This window comes from Phymastichus coffea, unplaced genomic scaffold, assembly GCF_024137745.1.
Source record: "Phymastichus coffea isolate CEN01 unplaced genomic scaffold, Cenicafe_Pcof_1.1 PCOF00038, whole genome shotgun sequence".
In the NCBI taxonomy this organism is placed as follows: domain Eukaryota; kingdom Metazoa; phylum Arthropoda; class Insecta; order Hymenoptera; family Eulophidae; genus Phymastichus; species Phymastichus coffea.
Window position 1 is genome coordinate 2,640,318 of NW_026706849.1, and position 23,469 is coordinate 2,663,786.

Consider the following 23,469-nt stretch of genomic DNA (forward strand, 5'->3'; position numbering starts at 1 on the left):
TTTTCTCTGCCAGCTGCAAGTATATGTGCGTATGTATGTGCGTGTGCTTGTACAGTTCGAGCGATGTGCGCCAACGCTTTTGCTACGCTGTCGTTCTTGCGCGTGATTAACGAAAAGCTTTTACGAGCGATTTTGCAAATCGCGTGCTTTTAATAAAATCGAAGACTATATCGTTCGTTTCTTCGTTCTACCGAGATCTTTTTGTATAACACACCGAGCAACAGGTGTATTGTTGTCTGTCATAGAGTAATGGCTTTTCATAAACGGTTCGTTGATTGCAAGACGCCCTAAGAATGTCGTGCCGGCATTTCGAAGTATCATAAGTAAATTTTGGCCAATTAGTAAAAGTCGACGTGCGCAATTTCAAAATACGCAGGTGAGATTGGGCTTTCAGAGTCGTCGTTACGCGAAACTTGGAATGTTTTATCGCTAATGTTTTGCTGAAAGTACTGCAACTACTCTATTTGCTACTTAAAAATACACGTGCCCTAGTTTTAAGAACCCCCAACGCACGTCGCTAACGCGAAAATATTTATACATGTGCCGCTGATATTCATTGCCATTTCCGTTTGTCTACCTTTATCTCGATCTGCTGTACATGACTATCGAGAAATATTTGTGTCGCCAAAGCTTTGAGACTTGTTTTTCTGCTATATACATATTTATCTCTCCGATATAGATTAAACAATATGCATCAGCGTTTGTCACGCTGATGCTAACTTATATTTAGACGTTTTTATATGTACTTATTCACAATATCAACAAATTTCTTCCATCGGAATAAGCAATTAATGTTATGACTATCACTGTACTATCTATAACTTTATCGTACCATAACACGGCAATTCTTTTGATTATTTCCAAATAGAATTGTAAATAATATATATATATATATATGCGCATATATATATATATATATGCGTCTCTCCGGATGCACTACATCGAATTTTTTTATGTATCCGGGTCACATTTGATTCTTCGTTTTCGCTGTTCAATCGTTAACTTTGTGAAATAAAAATGAACCTAGGGATTTTATCGTACCATACAGTTTTGAACTAAATGGATTAGAGGTACTTTTTTATTTGCGACTTTTCGCCGCGGAATACATAACGAAGTTTAGTTGACATACGGACGCGGCTAGTTTTTAAATAATTCGTAACCAGCAGACGCTGAAGTCATCGAGATTACAAAGACCAGTTCGAGTATTAAGCGCTCTTTCTCAACACCAGCTAATTCAGTCGGTTATTTATTGTATAACGCTTTAACGAACCTTTCAACAATAACGAGTTATACCGCTTGACATACTTTTTCTTCCGACAATTGAAGCTCGCGAAAAGAAGTTTGAATTGCATCCAACGAAAATTCGATGTAGTGGCGAAGCGATGCTTATAATTGTCCAAATATCTAGCGAGACAGATAAGAAAAGAACAGAGATAAAGAAAAAAAACGTGTGACAATCGCCTGAGTGTACTGCTACAGCAGCCTTTCGGGGGCGCTTTGTGTTTGTCTGTGGTGGTATAGGCTCTGATCGGCAGCGAACACAGCGCAGCCGTGCCCAAGGAGACAATCGTCCACGAGAATGGCAAAGTGTTGACCGACAACGATGAGGGCAATCATCGCTCGTACGGCATGCTGTCCGACTATTATGACAATAAGAACAGCCGACCGCTAAGACTGAAGAAGAAACTGTACGAGTTCTACACTGCACCTATCGCCAAGTTTTGGGCCAATGCTGTCAGTATACATTTGAATTTTTCTTCCCTTATTTCTCTCGATCAAATTCAAATGCACGTCATTCGTCCGGCATTTCAATTTTATTTTGTTTTTCCATCGAATGCAAGCGGGTCGATCGAAGTTCGCTGTCTAAAGCTCTTTTTAATTTTTTACGCGCAACGACACCAATATTTTCCAACTTCGCGCTTAATCTAATAAGCACAGTGTTCGCAGTCTGAGAGGAAAAATGCAATTGCGTTACTCTAAATTGCATATCTCCGTGGGTCCGTTATCGTGTATATTCCCAGCGCAACTTCTATTGACTTGTGACGATGGCCTTAGTCCATCATAAACATCAAACCGATTCAGCGACAGGAAACTCGGGAGTAGTATAGCAATGTATGTTCCAGCACACCTGCGGGGGGTCCGTAACCCTTTGACCCCACCGGGCTTAACCCTTTGGACCCCCTGGCTATGTTAATAATAATTATTATTGTTAACAATTATTATTAACAATATTCGTGGGGGGTCCCTTGGTTTAACCCTTTGATTCCCTGGCCTCTATCCCTTCTATGTTAATTATTATTATTATTATTAATGTTAATAATTATTTATAATTTTTGAGGAAGGTTACTAGGGCTCCTAGTCCCTAGGGACCCTATACCTAGAGCTTTTAGTCTAATTAAATTTAAATGTTTTTTTTTTTTTTTTTTAAAAAGTTATAAATATATATTATTGACAATTTACATGCTACATTGAGAATGAAACGAATAGAAAATAGCGAAGATTTTTTGAAAAAAATGAAGAGACAGACCGGAGAATCGAACCGGAGTCCTCTGGGTTGGCAGGCTAGCGTTCTACCACTAGAGCCAATGCCACATGTACCTTAGAGGATGCATATTGTGTATATTAGCTACACACGCATACATTTGGTATAGGGCCCGAGCGTGCGGAGGAGGAGGAGGGGAGCGCATGCTGTCTATAGTTCTGGCCTGATGGGGGTGCGCTACTATAGCAGTTTTAAATGTATGCTCTCTCTCTCTCTAGCTCTGACTCAGCGTGGTCCACAGTGCGAGGAGGAGGGGAGCGTATGCTGTCTATAGTTCTGACCTGACGGGGATGCGCTACTATAGTAGTAGTAAACGTGCGCTCTCTCTCTTTCTCTCTCTGTCTCTCTCTCTCCTACGCTCTAGCTAAGCGTGGACCATGATGTGCGGAGGGGAGCGTATGCTGTCTATAGTCAACACGTGCTCTCTCCACGAAGGGAACTGTTTTCGTGAGAATGCTAGAGACTATGAATGCAGTCGCTCGACTGACACCTCCTTGAGATGTTCCTCCTAAACATCTCTGCTAGGAGAGAACCTTATTCTCATCCATTCACCCTTTCTTACAATCGTTATGATTATTTTACTATTTAAATAAGCATACATTTATTATTTATTTAATATTTATTATTTTTAATTATACATTGAATAGAGTACACTTTGTCTATAATCTTTATGTTCAGTGTCTGACATAGCTATTTTTAAATATTCAGTTGAATTTTTATATGAATTATAGTCATCTGTAAATCTTTCGACTGTGTCGATCCCTTTTGATTTTGCTTGTTTTTGTCTTTCCATCATCCAATCGTGTATCTTTTGTGTATTTACTGCAGCACATACTATATTCTCGCCATTCTGACTATGATATATACATGATGGTTTAAATTTAAGACTTAAATCTTCCAATCGCGGACATCTCATTTCAGTTTCGATATCTAAAATATTTCTGTAATTAAAAAAAAAAAAAAACTAATTAAATTCGAATTTAGAATTTTGTACTATTGTATATTATTTGAACCTACTTTTCAGGAATAATTTTTTTAAGCCATTGCTTCTTTTGTAATCCTTTCACATAAATATTTCTACAATTATGTAAATGACTACGTATAGTACAATTTAAAAAATTATATGGTAAAATACCATTTCTCCATAATATACCTATAAAATTGATTTTATTAAATATTTCAAATAAAATCAATGTTAATTAACGATAATTAAAATAAATACCATGATGATGTAATTCCAACCACTTATTAACACTTTGATATTCAATAGACAGTTTGAGCCAATGATATGGAGGTTTAAAAAGTAGTACTGTAGGTGAAGTATTAGAACATACTGGTAAATAGGCAAACTCCTTACAAATAAAAGTATTATTGAGACTCTGAAAGCCTTGAATATCTAAAATATAGTCCATCATTCTCTATGATATGTGAGCTGAATCGTATCTCAAAGCAATAATGACTATATTTTTATTCTGAAGATCTATATATAAACCCTTTAATACTAAATTAATAAGTTAGATGGTGCTACAGTCGGTTCACCCCCACTCTTTCGTTTGAGCTAACCCTTCCATATACTGCCTACAGCGCCCACACTTTGTAGGCAGCGCCCTCAGTTTGCTGACAGCGCCCTCACTTAACCTTTAAAAGCAGCTTTGGCCTAGCAAAAGAGCGCAGTCTCTCGAGACAGCCTGCGAGCTAAGCTTGCCTTACCTTACGCCATTTGCAAGTAGTTCCTCAGTAGTTAGTTGAATCCTTATTGATTTGTTAAACAAATCAATATTCATTACCAACTAAGAACAAGTTCATTTTAGAGCTGTTCACTACCTTTTCCATCCTTTCATCATAATAATCCTTTATACAACTATAGACAAGTGACTGTACAAGACAATAAAACTAGATAACTAACAACATGACTTCTATCGCCTATTTTGAAGAAACAATTAAAAATTTATGGAAAGCTTATAACCATTCGAACGATTTAGATATAGACGATTGTATTAGATGGAGAAATCTAACAGTTAATGCTATAATTTCAATTAATGAATTTATGAAACGATCTGATTTAAGTAGAGCAATTCGACAAAGGTGTCAAACTTGTGCTTGTCATTTGAATTCTATTGAAGTCAATTTAAGTAAAACTATAAAAGTTGGTGGAAGTATACAACCATTAACAGCTATTCAGGATGAAATTCTAGGAGATGGAGTTGTTTGGAGACCAATTCATTCAGCCTTTGAAAATCGAATTAGTACAGTCTGTATAGTTAATCAACATCATTTAGATATAAAAACATTTCTAGTTGCCGCAAATCAACTATTACAAATTAAAATACCTCAATTTCTTGCTATCCATAATAACTTAAAAATAAATACAGAAATGGCATCACAATTTATCATAAAGAAAAATCAAGAAGAAGATATTCAAATCAAGTATTTCAATACAGAAAATGTTTGCATTTATAAGACTACTGATCTTGATAGATGGTTTCAAAATAACGTTAAAGATATTATACTTAAACAAATCGAAGAATTTCAAGAAAGAGACTCAGGCTGGTCGTTAAAAACTATTGTCGGTCTCACTATTAATATAAATAAGTATAATCCACTTAAACCATGCTCGTATATACCATTACCGTCAAGCATAGATAATAAAAGAGCCTGTGTTAATGTAAAAAATGAAGACAATGAATGTTTTAAATGGGCTATACTTTCATGCCTTCATCCAGTTGCAAGAAATCCAAACAGAGTAATTAAGTACAAGCCCTATGAGAATGAACTGAATTTTGATGGTATAAGCTTCCCTGTAAAAATAAAAAGTATTCCTAAATTTGAAAAGTTGAATAATATAAGTGTAAATTTATATATACTAAAAAAATATGGATCGAAATATGAAGTCTCACCGTGCTATATAACGAAATTAAAACAAACTAAACATGTGAACTTACTCTTAATACAAAACGAATATATTGATGAAAATGAGACTAATAGACCACAAATATCAATAGATGATGAAAAATTCAAATTAGAAACTCACTACGTATGGATTAAAACTTTATCTGCTCTCCTTCGTAGACAAGTTACTCAACATACTGAAAAAATTTATCTTTGCGAACGTTGCCTTCATTATTTTACTAACAAGGAAAATTTGAAATCTCATGAAGTTGACTGTTCCAAAATAAATAAGTGTCGGATTAATTTACCTGACGATGCTACTTTAGAATTTAAAAATTTTAAACATAAAGAGGAAGTTCCATTTATTATATACGCGGATTTTGAATGTCTGTTAAAACCTATAGAAGATCCTAATAGAAATCTCAATGTTAAGAGACATAATTTCCAAGAACATGAAGCCTATAGCATTGGATTATATATAAAATGCCGTTATGATGATAGTAAGTCGATATATAAGTCATATAGAAAAAAATTAAATGAAGACGAATCACCAGCATCATGGTTTATAAAGCAATTGAAGTCCCTAGTGATTGAGTTAGAAAAGATATATAATAATGCAATAAAAATGGATTTATCATTTATTAATGAACGGACATTCCAAACGGCAAGAAGATGTCATATTTGCAACCAATATTTTCAAGATAACCAAAAACGAGTTCGTGATCATTGTCATTTAACAGGAAAATTTAGAGGTGCAGCTCACAATCATTGCAATTTGAATTATAAAAATGCTGCTTTCATACCAGTCGTATTTCATAACTTTACAGGCTATGACTCACATTTTATTATAACAGAAATTGCTACTAACTCAGAATTTGAAGGAAAGATCTCTGTTCTCGCTGAAAACAAGGAGCGATACATATCCTTCACAAAAGAAGTTGCAAACAGTCGAATTAGCTTTCGTTTCATTGATTCCTTTCGATTTATGCCTACATCTCTAGATAAATTAGCATATTATTTACCTCAGCTAGATATTGTACAGAGAGAATTTCAGAAAGATAATTATACTTTAGAAGAGATTAATTTACTCAAAAGAAAAGGAGTTTTCCCATATGAATACATAGAAAATTTAGATAGACTAACTGAGACAGAGTTACCATCTATTGAAAAATTTCATAGTCAATTGACAGATAGTGATATTCCTACTGAAGAATATAAGCATGCTCAAAACGTATGGAATATTTTCGGTAGTATTTGGAAGAAAATAGATTTAGGAATGTATTCTGATCTCTATCTGAAAACTGATGTACTTTTACTAGCTGATATTTTTGAGAATTTTCGATCAACCTGTAAGAATGCATATGATCTCGATCCTGCTCATTATTACACTACTCCTGGATTAACATGGGACGCGATGTTAAAATATACAAATATGAAGCTTGAACTATTAACAGATATAGATATGGTTTTATTCATTCAAAAAGGTATTCGTGGAGGTATTAGTCAATGCTGCAATAGATTTTCAAAAGCAAACAATAAATATATGGGTGAAGAATTCAATAAGGATGAGCCAAACAAATTTTTAATGTATTATGACGTAAACAACCTTTATGGTTGGGCTATGACTCAATCACTACCATTTGAGGGCTTCAAATGGGTTTCAAATGTGGATATGTCAAATTTTTTCAATATCTCTGATGATAGCGACGTAGGCTATATTTTAGAAGTAGATCTAGAGTATCCACAAGAGCTGCATGATGAACATAAAGACCTACCTCTTTGTCCTGAACATACTAAACCACCCGGATCAAAACAGAAAAAACTTTTGACAACGCTTTATGATAAAGAACGATACGTTATTCATTATAGAGCGTTAAAACAAGCTCTCAAATATGGACTAAAACTCAAAAAGATATATAGAGCGCTAGAATTCAAACAAAAACAATGGCTGAAACCATATGTTGATTTAAATACTGAAAAAAGAAAGCAAGCTAAAAATGAGTTTGAAAAATTATTTTACAAGCTTATGATTAATGCAGTATATGGAAAAACAATGGAAGACGAAAGAAAACGAAAAGATGTCAAACTGATCAATCAATGGGGTGGTAGATATGGCGCTGAAGCTCGAATTGCCCAACCAAATTTCCATAGTAGTTCCATCTTTCATGAAAATTTAGCTGCTATTCAATTATCTCAGACAACTATCAGTATTAAAAAACCTATATACATCGGTCTATGTGTATTAGATCTTTCAAAAACATTAGTCTATGACTTTCATTATGGTTACATGAAGCAACGTATTGGTGAAAAATGTAAATTACTTTATACTGATACTGACAGCCTTATTTATGAAATTCAAGATGTCGATATGTATGAGATCATGAAAGTAGACATTGATAAATTTGACACATCGGACTATCCTGCTGATAATCAATTTGGAATGCCTCTAGCTAACAAAAAAGTTCTTGGTGTTATGAAGGATGAGTGCAATGCTGCTATTATGAGGGAGTACATTGGGTTACGAAGTAAACTATACAGTATTGAAATAATAAATAAGGATCCCTTAAAAAAGGCAAAAGGAGTGAAAAAACATACAGTAAAAAATACAATAACTCATTCAGATTATCGAAGGTGTTTAAACGAAATGGAAATTATTAAACGTACTCAATGTAATATTCGATCTAAATTACATCAAGTATTAACAGAGAGAGAGGAAAAGACAGCACTAAGCCCTCATGATGATAAACGATGTATTTTTTATAATAATCCGGACACACTTCCGTGGGGGCATTATAAAACTCTCGAAATTGCCGAAATGAAAGAAAGAGTTGAACAATTACGAAGAAAGAGGTATAGAGAAGAAGACGAAGTGATAGAACAAAATAGTAATATGAAAAGATTCAGATTTGAAGAAAATAATTCTAGAGGGCAGCACTAGCGAAAGAATTCTACTCCTTCGACAGTTACTAGATGGCGCTGATGACTTGTAATGGAGAGGGAGAAACAATGGATATCCGAGTCTACAGAGTGGGAGAATGGTTTTAGATGAAGAATCATGAGAGAGGGGAGACTGAAAGAGAGGGAAGCGGCGACGGCGGCTTGAGCTTTAAGAGTGGGGATGCCACTTATAAAACTAAGAGCTCACTCTTGTTCCAAACAGTTGCTCAGCTCTCACTCAAGCAACAGTCTTACCTCTAATACGTCTTCCACTAACTATTGAAACAAGTAAGATGTTTAAATAATTTTAGTTTATTAATACCTTAGTAATAAATAAAATAAATAAATAATTCTTTGATTTTTTATTTTACAGAATGGATTTCTCAGCAATAAATAAAATTTCGAAGACGACTTTCCTTCCTCGGAAGGCGATGTCCCAATTAACATCAAACACGTTATACCAAGTAACAAAAGTTAGATCATTAACAACAAAATATGGATTCAGCGTTGTTATTACAGTTGACGACGAATTTGATGTGTTCCTGCCTAAAAGGGTTAACCTTGTACTCGAAAAAGATGAAGAAATGTTGAACAATCTACATCAGACTAGTGAGAAGGATGAATTATTTATTTACCATATTGTCGGTTCAAACTTCGAATTTAAACATAATTGTATTTTCAATGAATAGTAATTAAATGTATTATAATACTAATGTAAATAGCTACACTATGAATAATAAAAAAAAAATATATCTAATTAAATAGTCTTTTTTCCTTTATTTAACTATCCTCTTATTTCCTTTTGTGGAGAGGTAAAAAAAGTTCTTAATGTAGCCCTTTCCATTGAATTTCATCTCAATGTAAAGGTGACTCATGAGCGTTGATTCGAAAGGAAGTACCTCACAGGTGAGAGCGAAGGTTGGGGCTCTCACTATTCCTATAATTAACCTTAAGTTCCGATAGAGGGCAGTCATTCGAGTTCTAATATATTTATAAGAAGAATGCATAGTTTGCTTTACCATCATTCAGTGAGAAGAAATAGCTATAGCAAGACTATCCTCTTGTGGTTCATCATGGCGCCTATTAGAAGAAACAAGAAGAGCATTCGCGCTTCGAAGTATGTATGGTTCTCAGATAATATTCAAATTCATCATCTTCCTATTGAAGACAAAGACTCGAGAAAAGGAGTGTGGGAGCAGGTTGCACGAGATCGAGAACGCTTCCAACGTCGTATTATGCAACTAAGTAGTATAATATCGCGAGCACTATTTAAAAAACGTATAATAATGATGAATCATATTCTTGAACCTATACTAAAAAATCATTGTATAGTATATACACTTAACAAACTAAAAATCTAAGTGGAGGTGGAAGAAGCAGCAAGTGGAGGTGGAAGAAGTAGCAAGTGGAGGTGGAAGAAGTAGCAAGTGGAGGGAGGCGGCCGTGCCGGCTAGAAAAAGTGTAGGTGGGGAAAAGGTCTTAAGAGAGAGAGAAGAGCTCGGAAAACGTCATTCTGTTAGAAGAATCATTACCAGTAGTATCCACTTCCTTCTCCACTATTCTCAAGTCTTCGATAGCAAGATGGACTTAGAAATGTTAAATAAAATAGCTATGAAGCCCTTTGATCCACTACCGGAGAAAAATCATTATGAACTTGAAGAAAATCGTTGTTATTTAGTAACAAACTTTAAGGAAGAAGATAACAATCGAATCATTCTCGAGCTCGATTGTGAATTCCAACTTATTTTACCAGATCGAATTTCAAGAGCCATCATGAAACATTATGATCTTTATATATTACTTTCAGATCATGTACAAAAATATTGTTTACAGATTGAATATCATAGCGCTGGTAGATTTCAATTTATTATTTAATGTAACATCAATGTATCTTTATTTCAATAAAGTATGTACAATAAATTTATTATAAAATATATTGTGGAGAGGTAAATGAGTCACAGGTGTTTCTACTAAAGCAGGTTTCGACTTGTTCTAATGGACTCACAAGTGATGATGTTCAAATGGAAGTACCTCACAGGTGAGAGCGAAGGTTGGGGCTCTTACCATTAAAATAAAACAAAAATTATTTATTATTATTGTGATATTTATTTGAATAAAATTTACTTTACATAAACGTCTTTATTCTTTCATATGTATAAAGTCTTATCTATCCATGAATTGTGTGAATTGTCGAATCCCAACCATTTAACGTATACTTGATTACCACGTTTCCTTAAAACTTTTTCAATGAGATATACATCAGGATACATAGCTTTCTGTAGTTCTTGCTCGTAAAAACCTCCAACAATTGGATTGCCTTTATAATCTCTTAAATGATAAGTGATAGGCTTTGTCTTCGCAACTTTTTGAATAGTAAAAATCTCAGTAGACCAGTTAGGAGTGTATCCTTTTTCGAAAACGTGTTTAGACTTGCTCACACGTACTTTATCGCCTACTTGAAATTTAGGGCTCTTAACGAAAAGACGTCGGTCGTAAGAGAATCGTCTCAACACCTGCATTTCATTCTCTTTAGTTACGTCTTTTGGCTTCATATCTATCGTACGATGTTTTCGATTATTGTAAGATTTCAATAAATCAGCTAGAATGTTGATCCATTTGTAATTTCCTTGAAGACTGAATTTTTTCCACATGACATTTTTTAGCGTGCGATTGAAACGTTCACAAATAGTTGCCTTAAGATTGCTATAAGTAGAATAAAGGTTTATTTTATATTTTTTCATTAAACTTTGAAAATTTGTATTGTAGAACTCTTTGCCTCTATCCACTTGGAGATTTTTAGGAATGCGTCCCTTTTTTAATACAGACTCCATTGCGTTAGTGACATCTGTAGCAGTTTTCTGTTTTACTGGAACTCCCCAAGCATATTTAGAGAACGTATCTATAATAGTTAACAGATAGCGAAAACCTTTATTCTCTCTAGAATAGTTTTGCATCTCAACAAGATCAGCTTGCCACGTCTCATCTATTCCGCGTATATCGACTTTTCGACGAGGATAGTTTCGACGTGCTGGTTTGTGTAACTCATCCACCACTCTTTGATGTTTCATTTTAAAGTTTTTTTTTTAAAATTTCAAACGGTCCAATTTTTGTAAAAATGTCTAACGGTCCAATAGTTTTTTCTATCACTTTCTCTTTCTGTTTCTCTTTATGATTACTAATATTATCTTTTTCTAACTTAGCAATAATTACTTGATGCTTTACTAATTCTAATCTTATTGCATCCAATGATTTTGAGAGATCATTTATCATACTCGTAAGCGTAGTAACGTTAGGTATAATAGTTTTTTGCAACGTTCGTAAGTTTACAGCATCGTTACTCTCCTGAGGATCGGCTATATAACAAATTCTTTTGTCATTCGCGTCGTATTGTCCGTCTTTAGTGATATTATACCCTATACCAGGAGGACCTTGATTACCCTCCTTTTTTTTCAATGTACGTCCAAACACATCAACACTCATTTTATTACTGAGGAATATTTAGAATTGTTTTAATATATATAGCCAGCTTCACGTAATTCTTCAATGATTGAATGAATTTCATTAATATGACTAGGATTACCAGCGGTTTGTTCGGCGATAAGCAATCTCAATCGATCAACGAGCTCGTTTGGATCATCCCAATATACATAATCAAATAATGTTCCTTTTCTTGCTATTTTATAGTTAGGAAAAAGACCTCTTCCATCAATAGTCAATTTTCGCTTCTTAGCACTACCACTTAAAGATAAATTTGGACCAATATACTTTTTGAATTTATTTACATGCTTATTGCGATATTCTCCATTTGTTTCATATCTCTTACGATGAGCGTTAGTGATTTCAAGAATTTTTATATAATTTTCAATATCTGATGAACAGATTAATTTAGAATTAGGTTCTTTACGAAAGAGAAGTTCCATTAATCCAGATGTCTTGCTGAATGCTTTATCATTCACAGTCACATTATCGTTTTGGAAAGAAATTGGAGAATTGCCTATGACATATGTATTTTCATGCAAGCGAACGCCAAATGTCTTGTCTAAATTACTTTTCTGTTGCGGTTCATGCAATAGTCGAATATAGTTTCCTACAATCGAGTCATCCAATAGCTGTTTTTGTTGTTTTGAACTAACATTGTCTAAATTTATTGCGGTTCTATCAAGTGTTGATTCACTAGTCTTACTAAATTCATCTTCATCACCATCATCAGTAATAGACATAGCGGATTCAAATGTAGAATCAAGCGGATGTAATGTTGAATTTAAGTCATTAACAGTACTATTGAAATATCGAGATTTATAGGGAGTGTCAGCTGTTGTTTTTGACTTGAAAACTTTATCGAACGTAATTTTCTTCTCCTTGTTCGTTTCCTGTTCAGTATTATCGTTAGTTTTATCAATAGCTACCTCCACAAGTTTCTTCAATGGATCAACCATAGGTTTAAAAGTTTCATTCAATGTATTTTCTAAATCAGCTTTGTCACGTTTTATTAGTTGATACTTACGTCTGATGGCATCACGAGCCTCAGATAATTGCTCGAGCATCTTCTTTTCTTTTTCAAAATTAGCCATGTTGACGCTTGCAGTTTCTAAAGTTAAATAATCTTCATTCGTTCACTCCGTTATATTTATAGCAAAAGAATCGAATCCTTTTCTATACCGTCCATGATTGATTGGTCTATCTCTATCAATAACTATAAATCCATGATTATCGTCTCTCCAACATTTTGAACAAATTACTTTAAACTTCTCAAAAGTCATATCTGAGTTAACATGATCATTATAAATATGTTTAATATTCACGTCATCTTGTCGAAACAAAACTAGTAAATTCACATTATCTCGAATGAGATGCTTCGGTATGCGAGCGTATGATTGACAGAGATAGAAACTATCTACCTTTTTATGTCTTCCCATACAGAAGAATGCTCTCACGTTGTCCTGCTTTTCAGTGGCTATATCGTCAAAAATCATGATGGAATTTGGATTAGCTTTATTCGGTGAAACAACTGCCTCATGCTCGCTGAAGGCATAATACTGTATACCATCAATCGGTTCCAATAAATCTTTTAAAAACTTATACTTTGGTTGATTGAGAGACTTTGAATAAACATAAATGTTTTCAAATCTAAGTCCATTAGGATGTGTGATTAGTGTTAGCAAACAGTTAGTTTTCCCACAGTTACTAGGACCACAGAAAACTGCTCGTATACTGTCAGGCAGTAGTTCACCATGTCTTTTTTCTCGTTTTTCCGTCTCAACCACATTATCAAAATTTATGACTTGCAACTTAAGTGGTTGCTCTTTGAAGTCCATATTGTTTTCTATTCACCGATCGAAGGACGAATGAGACTACTAACTATAAAAAGACTGTTTATATATTTTTAGTTTCATTAAGACTTTGTCTTCTGATGAGGTATGATCAATTGTTACAAAAGAAAGACTGGTGGTGCTGGCTTAGTGAATAAGATCATTAATAACTTACCATTCGAAGCTCATTTGCCTGGTTATCAGTATTGCGGACCGGGAACTAAATTGAAAAAACGACTTGCTCGTGGTGATCCTGGAAAAAATCCGCTAGACGCTGCTTGTAAAGATCACGATATTGCTTATTCTCAAAATCGAGAGAACATTGAGGCGAGAAACGAAGCCGACAAAATTCTAGCTAAACAAGCCTGGGATAGAGTGCAAGCGAAAGATAGTAGTTTTGGTGAGAAAGTTGCTGCATTTGCTGTAGCCAACATAATGAAAGTTAAAAGTAAACTTGGTATGGGTGTTAAAATTTTAAAACGAGGAAAGAAACGAGGTAAGGGATTAAAAAATCGCCAACAACGACGACAGCGACGAAAGACACATGTAAAAAGGAAAAATCTATCAATTGCAATGAAAAAAATTATTAACGCTGCCTCGAGAAGTGTTGTTCCTAGTAATAAATCACTCTTTGTCATTCGTTCGGCTATAAAAGGCGCTAAAGAAGCTGTGAAGAAGGCTGGAGGAAGAAGAAAAATAAATGTTCCTCGTATTCTACCAATTCCTAGTAAAGTGGGTGGAGCTCTTCCTTTTTTAATTCCATTATTTGCCGCTTTGAGCGCCACTGGAGCTTTAGCTGGAGGAGCTGCTTCAATAGCAAAAGCCGTTAACAGTGCTAAGGCCGCTCAAAATGAATTGAAAGAGGCTCATAGACACAATAAAACTATGGAAGCTATTGCTATTGGTAAAGGACTTTATTTGAAACCACATCGTAAAGGTTATGGTCTTCATCTGAAACCATATTCAAGTGGAAAAGGTTTAAAAAAAAAAAGCTCGAAATAACTTTACCTAATCGAGCACTGACAGATCATGATATAAGAAAATATGCTAAAATACTAAAAATTGTAAATTTTCGAGGTGTTTTTATGCGTGATGCTCTACCGACCGATGGGCCTCGATATCAAGAGACAGCTATTGTAAATTTGGATAATAAACGGGGGCCAGGTACTCATTGGGTAGCATATAAAAAGAAAGGCGATGAGGTTATGTATTTTGATAGTTTTGGTAATCTACAGCCGCCTATAGATCTATTGCTTTATCTCAAAGTTAATAGAATCATGTATAATTATATTAGATATCAAGATTTTAATACATATAATTGCGGCCATCTTTGTCTCAAATTTCTTTTAAACAAACTATAGAAAAGACGACTAGTATATAAAATACTCATTCAAAGAATGACTGTCATTTGATATGAATCTGTCATGGAGAATACACTAACATTGAGTCTCTCGGGAACATCATCCGTACTCGAATCATATTATTTTCCACCGATCGAATTGATAGCAAACAAAAAATACGTTCTTGGTCTAGTTGAGCTATTGACATTTAATTCAATACCAAACATTGACGTTGGTTGTAATAAATTTTACGTTGAAGGTCAAGAAGCTATCACTTTACCGACTGGTAGCTACGAAATAGAAGATATTGAAAGCTTTCTTATAGACGAATTAGCACCTAAAGGTATATCGTTTAGCCTAAAACCAAATAATAATACTTTACGTAGTGTCATTCGGTGCAGTCAAAAAATACATTTTGAACCAGAAGATTCTATTGGATCAATTTTAGGCTTCACTAAACGCACGCTCGTTGAAAACGACCTCCTTGAAAACGAAACACATAGTTCTGACTTACCCGTCACTATACTCAAAGTCAATGCTTTACGTGTAGAGTGTAATATTACTACAGGCTCTTACATAAACGATCGCAAAGTACATACTATACATGAATTTTTCCCAGCAGTCCCACCTGGATATAAGATTATAGAAGTTCCCTCTCACGTCATTTACCTTCCAGTCACTGTGAGGAGCATTGATCATTTTCAAATTCGTATAGTTGATCAAGACGGAAACCTAGTTAACTTTCGAGGAGAAGTCATCACAGTGCGAGTGCATATAAAGACCATATCTTAGTAATGGGTATCATTTACAATATAAAGAGCGGCCGAGGCTATATTAAAAGACAAAAATGTCGAACAGCAACCAGTCAACAGCGAGCTATCAGACCGCTCACACCTCAGAACATTCAATTTCTGAAAAGCTTGAGACTAGAAGTCGTCGAAAATCGTGGAAGAAAATATTGTGCGTATTAGTGTGTTGTATAAAACAACAACAACAATAATAATAATATGGAGGGAATTCTAGACATTCATTCAGCTGTCGCTTTCGATGAGTCTATAGCTCATTATGAAGTTCATGCGCATCAGCCTTATTCATTATCATATTTCAATAATAGTGATGAAATTCATATAGCAATTCAACATCAAGATTTATCTCTGCTTCCATCGCGCAGTATGATTCATATTTGTGGTAGGTTGACCAAGCCGGACGGTACCACTCCAGTGGAGAACACTTTATTAGTCAACAATGCCCTCTGTCATTTGTTCGAGGAAATACGATATGAAATAAATGCTATTGAAATTGATAAAGTGAAAAATGTAGGCTTAACGAGCCTCATGAAAAATTGGCTTTCACTCAATCCATGTCAAAGCTCTATCGCTGAAAATGCTGGATGGAATGGTGATAACAACGAAGTTTTAATATGTAACGCTCAAGGTTTTTTTGATGTGACTATCCCTCTCAGTATGTTACTGGGCTTTGCTGAAGATTATCGGAAAATTGTAGTCAATGTCAAGCATGAACTTATTCTCACAAGATCAAGAGATGATTTAAATGCTATTTTGTCTGCTCCAATAGGGAATCCTGCTGCTTCAGAAAAAACAAAAATTACTTTAACTAAGGTTGAATGGTTGATGCCATATGTGATGGTTGCAGACAAAGAAAAAATCAAATTACTCAATCAGATTGGACGAGATCGTGCAATTACTATGAGTTATCGTACTTGGGAAATGTATGAGTATCCAAAATTACCTCGTACATCAAAGCATGTTTGGAGTGTTAAGACTTCCAATCAATTGGAAAAGCCTCGCTTTGTTATTTTAGCTTTTCAAACTAAACGTAAAAGTTCAGCAAGTGTTAATTCTAGTAATTTTGATCATTGTAATATTAGTAATGTGAAGCTATTCCTCAATTCACAATGCTATCCGTATGGAAATCTCAATTTAAATATCAATCAAAATCAGTTTGCTGTTCTCTACGATATGTATACTAATTTTCAAAACGCTTATTATGGTAAAGAAAACGAGCCGTTACTCAATAAAAAGGATTTCATTAATAAAGTGCCGTTAATAGTTATAGACTGCTCCAAACAAAATGAAACATTAAAAAGCGCTCCAGTCGATGTTCGCCTAGAATTTGAAACTCGGACTGATTTTCCTGAAGATACTGCAGCCTACTGCTTAATATTACACGATCGTATTGTACAATATAACCCGATTAGTGGTGATGTTAAAAAATTAGTTTGAAATTAACAAGACATTATGTAATCAATGTACACAATGCTTTTCAATAAAAAAAATAAAATTATATACATATACACTATATATTGTTAGAATTTAATACAAACTACCTATAATCCTAGAGAGAGAGAGAGAAAGAGAATAGCATCCACACTAAACGGCGTACGCACCTAGCAAGCTAGAGACGCTACCCCCTCTCCGAGGGCCCAAACTTAGCCAGCATAAGCTTACTATGCTCCCTACTATAGAAGGAGAGAGACCATCATACAGCTTACTAAATACCCTACCAACTTCTACAGCATCCTACCTTACCAACCTATGTATATGAATATTGGTGGGTGAGTGGGTGAGAGTAGGTAGGTGGATGGAATAGGTGAATGGGGGTGGGGGCACTGGTAGATCCTAAGTAAATTAAAACATTATTAATTTTTTATTTTAGTTTAATTTATTATTTTTTTTTATAAAATACATTATTTTTTATAAAAATACAATTTTTTTCTTTTTAATATTACTATTTAATTTTTTTGGACCCGACGACCTTAGAGGGGCGAGTCGGCTTCCTGATGGTTGGTTGTGCAGGAATCAAAATAACTTTACGTCGAACACACTCAACGTTTTTTACCACCGGAATTTTTTTCTGTAAACAAATTTTTTAATTATTATTTTTAATTTTAAATTTATTAATTCATTGTATAACTTAATTACTTACATTAGCGGTCAAATCGAGTGGTTTATCAATTTGAGTATTATCTCCTCTTTGACAGCCTGCGGATGTTGCTGTCGAAGAGGTTGTTGTTGACGTCGCTGGTGATGTTCTCCTCGACGTTGCTGTTGACGTCGCTGGTGATGTTGTCCTCGACGTTCCTGATGATGACGATGATAATGTCATCGATGTAGATGTCGTTGACAGCCTCGAAGATGATCCATTACCTTCATTCACCATGGCTGTTGTTGATGGTGCAGCAATGCTGGAAAGCCGTCGCTTAACTTTCGCAGCAAGTTCGTCTTGCTGCGCTTTAGCTAAGGCGGCTTTCCGTTTCCGCTCCAATCGAGCGGATTCTTGCTGCCTCCGCATAGCGTCCGCACGCTTATGTTGTTCTAGTTTGGCGTTGACGCGATCATTGACAATTTTGTCAATTTGATAGGCGACTTGATGCGCCATCATTCTGGCCGCTATAGATTCCTTGATCCACTGAAAAAGAGAAAAGACAATTAAATATTAATAAAAAATATAAATTGATATAATATTATAATAATACATACTTGTTGGACAATCGCCTTTATTTGTTGAATTTGCAGTGCTTGAGGACTGTTCTCCTCCACAAATCGCTGCAACTGAAAATAAATGATAATAAATAAATAAATAAATAAATATATGAGAAAAAATACTTACGGTAATTAATAATAAAATTAAGAGCCGATATAACGGCTCTTTTCCGACATTCTGCATGGTCGGAAGCTGGTAATCTGAAGTGGTAAGCTGAAATTGAATAATAATATTATTAAAAAATTATAAAAGTTATTTTAATTATTTTTAAATTATTTAAAATTATACTTACAGTTTCTAAAAACTCACACGCTTTGGTGATACTTTCCATTGTTGTTGTTGTTTTATTTTTATTAATTAACTTTAAAAAAATATAAAACTTACTAATGTTTAAATAATAATAAACAATTAGCACTACACTGTGAACCGCTCGAAGTTTCCTTTAAGACTGACCAACGAAAATCCTACCGAACACTCACACTATTATCAGGTACGAATTTTCTTCAATATATGTAAGCTACACACAAACGTAGACATTCTTTGAGTGAGATAGGACGTTTAGTGTACCCTTTCCCACCCCATGTAAGCTAGAAAGTTTGTCACTTTCTAAAAACTATAAATCTTGACGTCCCGCTGACTTTATGGTCATCCGCAAAAAACACATTAAACGTAGGTCACGCGTCCGCGCTATGAGTTTTGCTTGACCATCCTTAAACCGTCTATGATCTACATTTGCGATAGTCATAGGTAACATAAGATAAGAGGGAACGTAGTAAGCATAGATGCTCTCTCTTTCTGAAAGTAGTAGAGAAGCTTGATCACCCTCAAACCAACTATGATCTACATTTATGATAGACATAATTAACTTAAGATAATAGGGTAGTTAATAAGCATAGCTGATCATGCGCTCCCCTCCTCCTCGCACTGTGGACCACGCTGAGTCAGAGCTAGAGAGAGAGAGAGCATACATTTAAAACTGCTATAGTAGCGCACCCCCATCAGGCCAGAACTATAGACAGCATGCGCTCCCCTCCTCCTCCTCCGCACGCTCGGGCCCTATACCAAATGTATGCGTGTGTAGCTAATATACACAATATGCATCCTCTAAGGTACATGTGGCATTGGCTCTAGTGGTAGAACGCTAGCCTGCCAACCCAGAGGACTCCGGTTCGATTCTCCGGTCTGTCTCTTCATTTTTTTCAAAAAATCTTCGCTATTTTCTATTCGTTTCATTCTCAATGTAGCATGTAAATTGTCAATAATATATATTTATAACTTTTTAAAAAAAAAAAAAAAACATTTAAATTTAATTAGACTAAAAGCTCTAGGTATAGGGTCCCTAGGGACTAGGAGCCCTAGTAACCTTCCTCAAAAATTATAAATAATTATTAACATTAATAATAATAATAATAATTAACATAGAAGGGATAGAGGCCAGGGAATCAAAGGGTTAAACCAAGGGACCCCCCACGAATATTGTTAATAATAATTGTTAACAATAATAATTATTATTAACATAGCCAGGGGGTCCAAAGGGTTAAGCCCGGTGGGGTCAAAGGGTTACGGACCCCCCGCAGGTGTGCTGGAACATACGTATGTTCCAGCACACCGGAGACCCCCCGCAGGTGTGCTGGAACATACATTGCTATACTACTCTCGGGTTTACTCGATTAATTAGTCGTTTTCAGTGAAAAGAAAGCATAACTTTTCGTTCGCGCTGGACACATCCGAATGGCCTTTCACTGTACACCATTCGAACGCAACTTTCGCGTTTGGCTTGCTCGACACTAATCAAATCGTTCGCAGCTGACTTTGGAACGTCATTTCTCCGCGAATCGCGGATTCGAGAAGGACGAAAGACAATGCCGTCACGGCAAAGGGACTTCGCTCGAACACGCGAGAGAGCAGAGCGCCCCGACGCGAAGCCAACAAATCCAATCAAACGTTTTCTCTGCGACACTCGCGCGGATCCTCCGTCACTCGAGAGCTTCATTCATCGACTGGCAAAGGCTAGGCTTAAGTAGCGCGATGGTGGAGTCCGTTGGCTGACCAAAATTCGATGGACGTGTTCAACGAATACGAAGGTTTAACTAAACGCTTGGCTACACGTTGAATTCAGCTTCAACAAGACAGACACATTGAGATATCTGTCAGATTTCTATTCCAGCCGACTTTATAAATGATACAGCGATGCGTGTACGTCTTTATGTAGCACTTCGGAAGGTTACTACTTATTCATGCGCCAGCGCGAGTGTGCCTATAGCTACGTAGGCTTACTCAAACGGCTTCTCGAGCTTACACCATGATGATACTTGAGCATCAAGGCCGGAGTGTACTTTGACTTTGTTTGAGAGCATATCTCAGAAAGTCAAGAATTGGCGGCCAAGAGAACGGAAATGATAAGAATGGCTCGCCCGACAGATTGCCTACGTGCTGTTCCTGTTGCTGATGTCCTACACAGTGGTAGTGCGCATGGGCGACACGCCGTCGTGGGCCGAGTTCTACTCGATCGCCTACATCTGCACAATGGGCTGCGAGAAGATGAGGGAGATCATCACCTCGGAGCCCGTGGTATTGTCGCACAAGTTCAGCGTCTGGGCGTGGAATATGTGGAATCCTTGCGACGCCGCAGCCATTATATTCTTCATCGTTGGCCTTGTGCTGCGGCTACGACCTTCTACCTTCGACGTCGGCAGATCTATCTTCTGCATCGACATCATGTATTGGTATCTCAGGATGCTCAATATTTTGGGCGTCAATAAGTATCTTGGTGAGTTGGCCGTATTCTCTCATCCGTGAGATCATTGGAGAAGTTGAGCTGATATTCGAAAATCAGCCGGATAGTATATCGCGGATGATCGAAGATAATGTTCGCATCGAATTTTTCCTGCGAACGGATACGACACCGCTGCATTTCCATACAAATACGAATGTTCGATCCAAAGCGTTGCCGGCTAACAAGATTTGTCTTATCCTTTAATTTCAGCGCGAGAACAGGTCTTGTGCCGGCGTAGCTTTTCCAATACTTTCGCGTTCATATAACGTCGTGTACCTAATTTTTTCCTTTCTCGCTCTCCTGTTGCACGCGAGACTTGGAATTCGCCGATATTCTGCCGCGCGCCTCATCTTTCCTCGTTTCATTTCAATCCCGTGCACTCGCGCGTGTCAATGTACGCGCCGGAGAGAATTTAACCTTGATACGCAATGTCCGAATGCATCGAGAGTCCATCGGTAAGCGTGCCTTAAGAATTTGCATAACGACAGAAAGGAAACGTGCGCCTCTTTTTCTGTCCACCCCATCGAGTCGAGTATTTTATTGAACGCCCAAGTGTTCAATGCTTGCGCTTGACGTTTATTTCGAAAATATTTACTACGAGCTTATTTATTTACCTTCGCGCGAATACGGATTCGCGGTGAATGTTAATTAATTCCCCGATAACAACATTTCTAGGTCATGCAAATAAAATGTTGTATTAATGAATTTCCAATGTCGATTAAACGTTTTGCAGGTCCTTTGGTTACGATGATGGGCAAGATGGTCAAGAACATGATCTATTTCGTCGTTCTTTTGCTGGTGGTATTGATGAGCTTCGGTGTTGCAAGACAAGCTATACTACATCCCAATTTGGAGCCCAGTTGGACTATTGTTAAAGATGTAATTGTTTTTCACAATATACTCCGCGTAATTACATATTATTAATTTGCCTCTGCGTTAAATATGTAAATTCGATTGCTTTTGTGCTTTCACATTTCACGGAGATTAATCTAACTGTAAATTGTATATTCGTTGATCAAGCAATTAAACATCATTTTGCGATATTTTTATACAGAAAAAAATAGCAACCCAATCCTTTGTAAAGAATATAGATAACGTTAGCTTAAAAACATTTACAATAACAACTGGTCTTTAAGTCAGATATTTATGGAATCTTGCTTTATGCATTTCATGCATGGGAAAGTGTTTTTCTCGAAATAAAACACTTGAAAGAATTTAAGTCTCGTTTAAGCGATATATTCGAGGCCTTTACAGCAATCTACAAAAATGAACGTATTCGATTGCTGTTTCATGTGTAGGTGTTCAAAGAGCCTTATTTCATGCTGTACGGTGAGGTATACGCTGACAAAATCGATCCCGAATGCGAATTGGACCCGAGCATGGAGGCGTGCCTACCTGGAAGATGGATCACTCCAGCCGCGATGGCAATTTACTTATTGGTGGCAAACATCCTGCTGATCAATCTGCTCATAGCCGTATTTAACAACATCTTCATCGAAGTAAACGCTGTTGCACATCAAGTCTGGATGTTCCAGCGATTCACCGTGGTTATGGAGTACGAACAAAAACCAGTGCTACCGCCACCGCTTATCGTCTTCTGTCACCTCTATCTTTTGATTAGATATCTGTGGAGGTGAGTTTCGATCGCAAAATTCAATGCTTTTAGAGCACTAGTTATATACTCGAAAAAAAATGCTGCTTACTTAGCCCTATAATGAAACTATCTTGAACTTTTTTTTTTCAAAGTACGTTCGAGTTTAGTAAAACATCCCGTTGGTAAGAGGTACAATTGTATATCGCATTGTCGATTAGTTTACATCAAGTAATCCATACACACGCATTCTACTTTTGTAGATCATCTTCTTTTGGTTTCGTTAGATATTAGAATCATTCATGTCTGTCCTATCCTCTTCATCTATGAACAAACTACGAAACTGTAACACTGAATAATTGGATTGATCAATTTAGTCATCAAGATAGTAGCATGAGTGTTGTATAGCACGAAGTATTCGTTACATCCATCAACTAAGCAGCGCTAATGTATAAACTATCATCTGCATGAAAGGATATTGTTTAATATAATTGTATGAGTCTGAACAATTATGAGTTTTCTCAGAAATTCCACCGAAACGGTCGAGGAATGAAAATGAACAAATCTCTTGAAATTTCCAA

The 23,469-nt window shown here is 35.9% G+C and overlaps 2 protein-coding genes across 2 annotated transcripts in view; both read left to right on the plus strand.

The window, feature by feature from the left end:
* The window catches only part of LOC131663807 (transient receptor potential cation channel trpm), a 51,377-nt gene that overhangs the window by 21,221 nt on the left and 6,687 nt on the right, over positions 1 to 23,469 (plus strand). The window contains 4 exon segments of the mRNA XM_058934473.1: positions 1,522 to 1,734; positions 20,943 to 21,291; positions 22,031 to 22,176; positions 22,596 to 22,930. Of these exon segments, the coding sequence (XP_058790456.1) occupies positions 1,522 to 1,734; positions 20,943 to 21,291; positions 22,031 to 22,176; positions 22,596 to 22,930 (1,043 nt within the window).
* Positions 5,805 to 9,019, plus strand: LOC131663808 (uncharacterized). The gene is made up of 2 exons (XM_058934474.1): positions 5,805 to 8,656; positions 8,742 to 9,019. The coding sequence occupies exon 1, from the start codon at positions 6,057 to 6,059 to the stop codon at positions 8,367 to 8,369; it is 2,313 nt and encodes a 770-aa protein (XP_058790457.1). The 5' UTR covers positions 5,805 to 6,056; the 3' UTR covers positions 8,370 to 8,656; positions 8,742 to 9,019.

Coding starts and splice junctions, on each gene's coding strand:
- LOC131663808 (XM_058934474.1), top strand. CDS start 6,057: ATGGATTTATCATTTATTAATGAACGGACATTCCAAACGGCAAGAAGA.